General features: G+C 41.5%; 1 protein-coding gene across 1 annotated transcript; it reads right to left on the bottom strand.

Moving 5' to 3' along the window:
• Window positions 1-31: 31 nt before the first annotated feature.
• On the bottom strand, window positions 32-2453 carry LOC129572529 (uncharacterized; the record flags this gene model as incomplete). Its single annotated transcript, XM_055452497.1, has 1 exon — window positions 32-2453. A coding segment is annotated over exon 1 (2422 nt), but the record flags the coding sequence as incomplete, so codon positions are not given.
• Window positions 2454-2627: the final 174 nt, after the last annotated feature.

Below are 2627 nucleotides of genomic sequence, written 5' to 3'. Positions count from 1 at the left end.
TTTTTTGGCAAGCCAAGTTTTCCTTTCAAACGAGCAATTTCGTGACCAAAGCATTCCCTTTGCACATTCTTTATCCATGATTTTTCAGCGGCATCAATTTCCAAAGCGGTGATAGGTCCCTTCATCGAATCAATTTGTTTTTTGGATTTTTTCAGCCAACGAATAGCATAGCATGTGAATCGCAACAAACGAGTGTAGTCGGAAAACCAATTCAAAACTTCATTCGTTTTCAACGGTGCTGTGTGAAGTGTTTTGATCGTTTTGCGTTTTTCTGGGGCATGGTCGATCGGCAAATTGTGATTTTGTTTTGGATTCGATTCATTTGGTGAGGTTAAAAATGAAGGACCGTGCCACCAAAGCGATGATTTTTCGAGCTCATTTACCGAAAGTCCACGTGATGCGATATCGGCAGGATTCTGTTTTGACGGAACGTGCATCCAACGACTTGAATCGACATTTTGCTGTATTTCACTTACTCGATTGGCAACAAAGGTAACCCATTTGCTTGGATGTGTTGAGAGCCAAGCGAGCACAATTTTTGAGTCACTCCATGCGAAGACTTTGAAATCGACCAGTGATAATGCTTGAATGCATCGAACGACAAGTTTTGAGGCTAATAGGGCACCGCACAACTCTAAACGTGGTATAGTTGACACCCTAATTGGAGCTACTTTCGTTTTTGCGGCAATTAAATTGCATGATACGTTGTTGTCATTGTGAATTATTCGCAAATAAACACAACACGAATACGCGAGATTTGCAGCGTCACCAAATGCATGAATTTCGATTCCTCGTTGTGAATCGGATAATCGAAGCCAACGAGGTATTTTTATTGGCACTGGAGCAGTGATTTCATTGAAAATCGATGACCATTGTGAAGCAAGTTGAGTGGGCAGTTCTGAATCCCAAGAAATTTCGTTAGACAGTCTCCAAATGTCCTGCATCAAAATCTTTGCTTTAATGATACAGGGAGCCAACCATCCCAATGGATCAAACAACTTAGCGATGGATGATAATACTTTGCGCTTTGTCCATGCTCCAACTGCTTCGTGTTCGAGCGATTTGAAAATGAATTCATCTGAATGAGCTTGCCATGCAATGCCGAGAGTTTTGAATGTTGACTCGAAACTGATGCATTCTTCACGATCTGTGTCGTCAACGTTTTCCAGAATTCGTTGCTCGTTTGTTTTCCATTTTCGAAGCTTGAATCCATATTCATTCAATGTATCGTCGAGCTCTTTCCTGAATTTGAATGCAGTATCAGTTGACGAAAACGACTTCAAAAAATCATCAACGTAAAAATTCTTTTGGATGGCCGATGCGAGTGATGGATTGGAGGATTTTATTCGTTCACCCACTTCATGGACACTTCGAATAGCCTGGAAGGCAGCGCTGCTTGTGCCAAAAGATACAGTCAATAACCGATATTCTTCAATTCCGTCGGTCCCTGGTCTATGCCATAGAATTGACTGAAGATTGGCGTGTTTTGGATTTACATAAACCATTCGATACATTTTTTCTATGTCAGCTGAAAATGCAAACTCGAATTTTCGCCAGTCGATCAATATGTCAAACAGTTCAGGTTGAATCACTGGCCCGACGCACAAACAATCGTTTAATGAAATGCCAGTACTTGTTTTTGCTGAACCATCAAATACACTTCTTACTTTGGTGGTGGTACTCGATTCCTTTAAGACGCCATGGTGAGGCAAAAAATATTGGAACGATGGAGAATCGTTAACCTTTTGCATGTGGCCCAACGATAAATATTCTTCCAAGACGGCATCATATTTTATTTTAAAATCAGGATTTTTTGCGAATCGTCGTTGCAAGGATTTGTATCGACGTTCAGCAATCGATCGTGATTCACCAAGTTGCTCCCATGGATTTATTTTGAATGGTAAATCAACAACAAATTTACCGTCGGTAGCTCGACGAACGGTATTTTTAAATACATCCTCCGCCATTTGCTCTTCTTGTGTGGGAATACGTTTGTGAGAGACCTCTTCCAGTTCCCAAAATGCTTTCAACTGAGCGTGCAAATCAAAGTCCTGATTGTCGAGTGTGTTTACTTTAATGTGATGACACATGGCAGTTGTTCTTTCTGAAATATTCATGCGACCGTAGACTATCCATCCAAGCTCGGTGTGTTGTGCAATGGGATGCTCACGTTTACCTTTAACTACGCCGGACAAAACGACGTCACCGTGTGTAGCTGAACCCAGTAGCAAGTCGATTTTAGCTGGCTGAAAGTAAGTTGGATCGGCCAATGGCAAATTTTGCAAGTGCGTCCAATCTTTGACAATCTTTCTATTGAATCCCACTATTTCGCCGATACATCGAACAACAACTGCACGGATGATGAGTTTATAGTCTTTGTTTTGTGCAGATCCAATTTCAATGGTCACTCGTCCGAGTGCTTCTCCAACCGGTACGTTGCCGACTCCAGTCATTGTCATTTTTTAACGCGGAAACTTAATGCTTAATAACCGACACGCATTCAAAGAAATCAGATTGGCGGTTGCTCCTTGATCAAGAAGTGTTTTGAATAGGGCCGATCGATTATTGAAACTAGTCGGTACTAAGGCGGTGGCCAACATTTCATCATCGTTTTGATCATTTACATG

The sequence above is a fragment of the Sitodiplosis mosellana genome, unplaced genomic scaffold (assembly GCF_009176505.1).
Source record: "Sitodiplosis mosellana isolate CC-2019 unplaced genomic scaffold, AAFC_SMos_1.0 Smas_scaffold_5171, whole genome shotgun sequence".
NCBI lineage: Eukaryota > Metazoa > Arthropoda > Insecta > Diptera > Cecidomyiidae > Sitodiplosis > Sitodiplosis mosellana.
The sequence above is the reverse complement of the archived record's forward strand: the minus strand, read 5'-3'. Positions and strand labels throughout refer to the sequence as shown.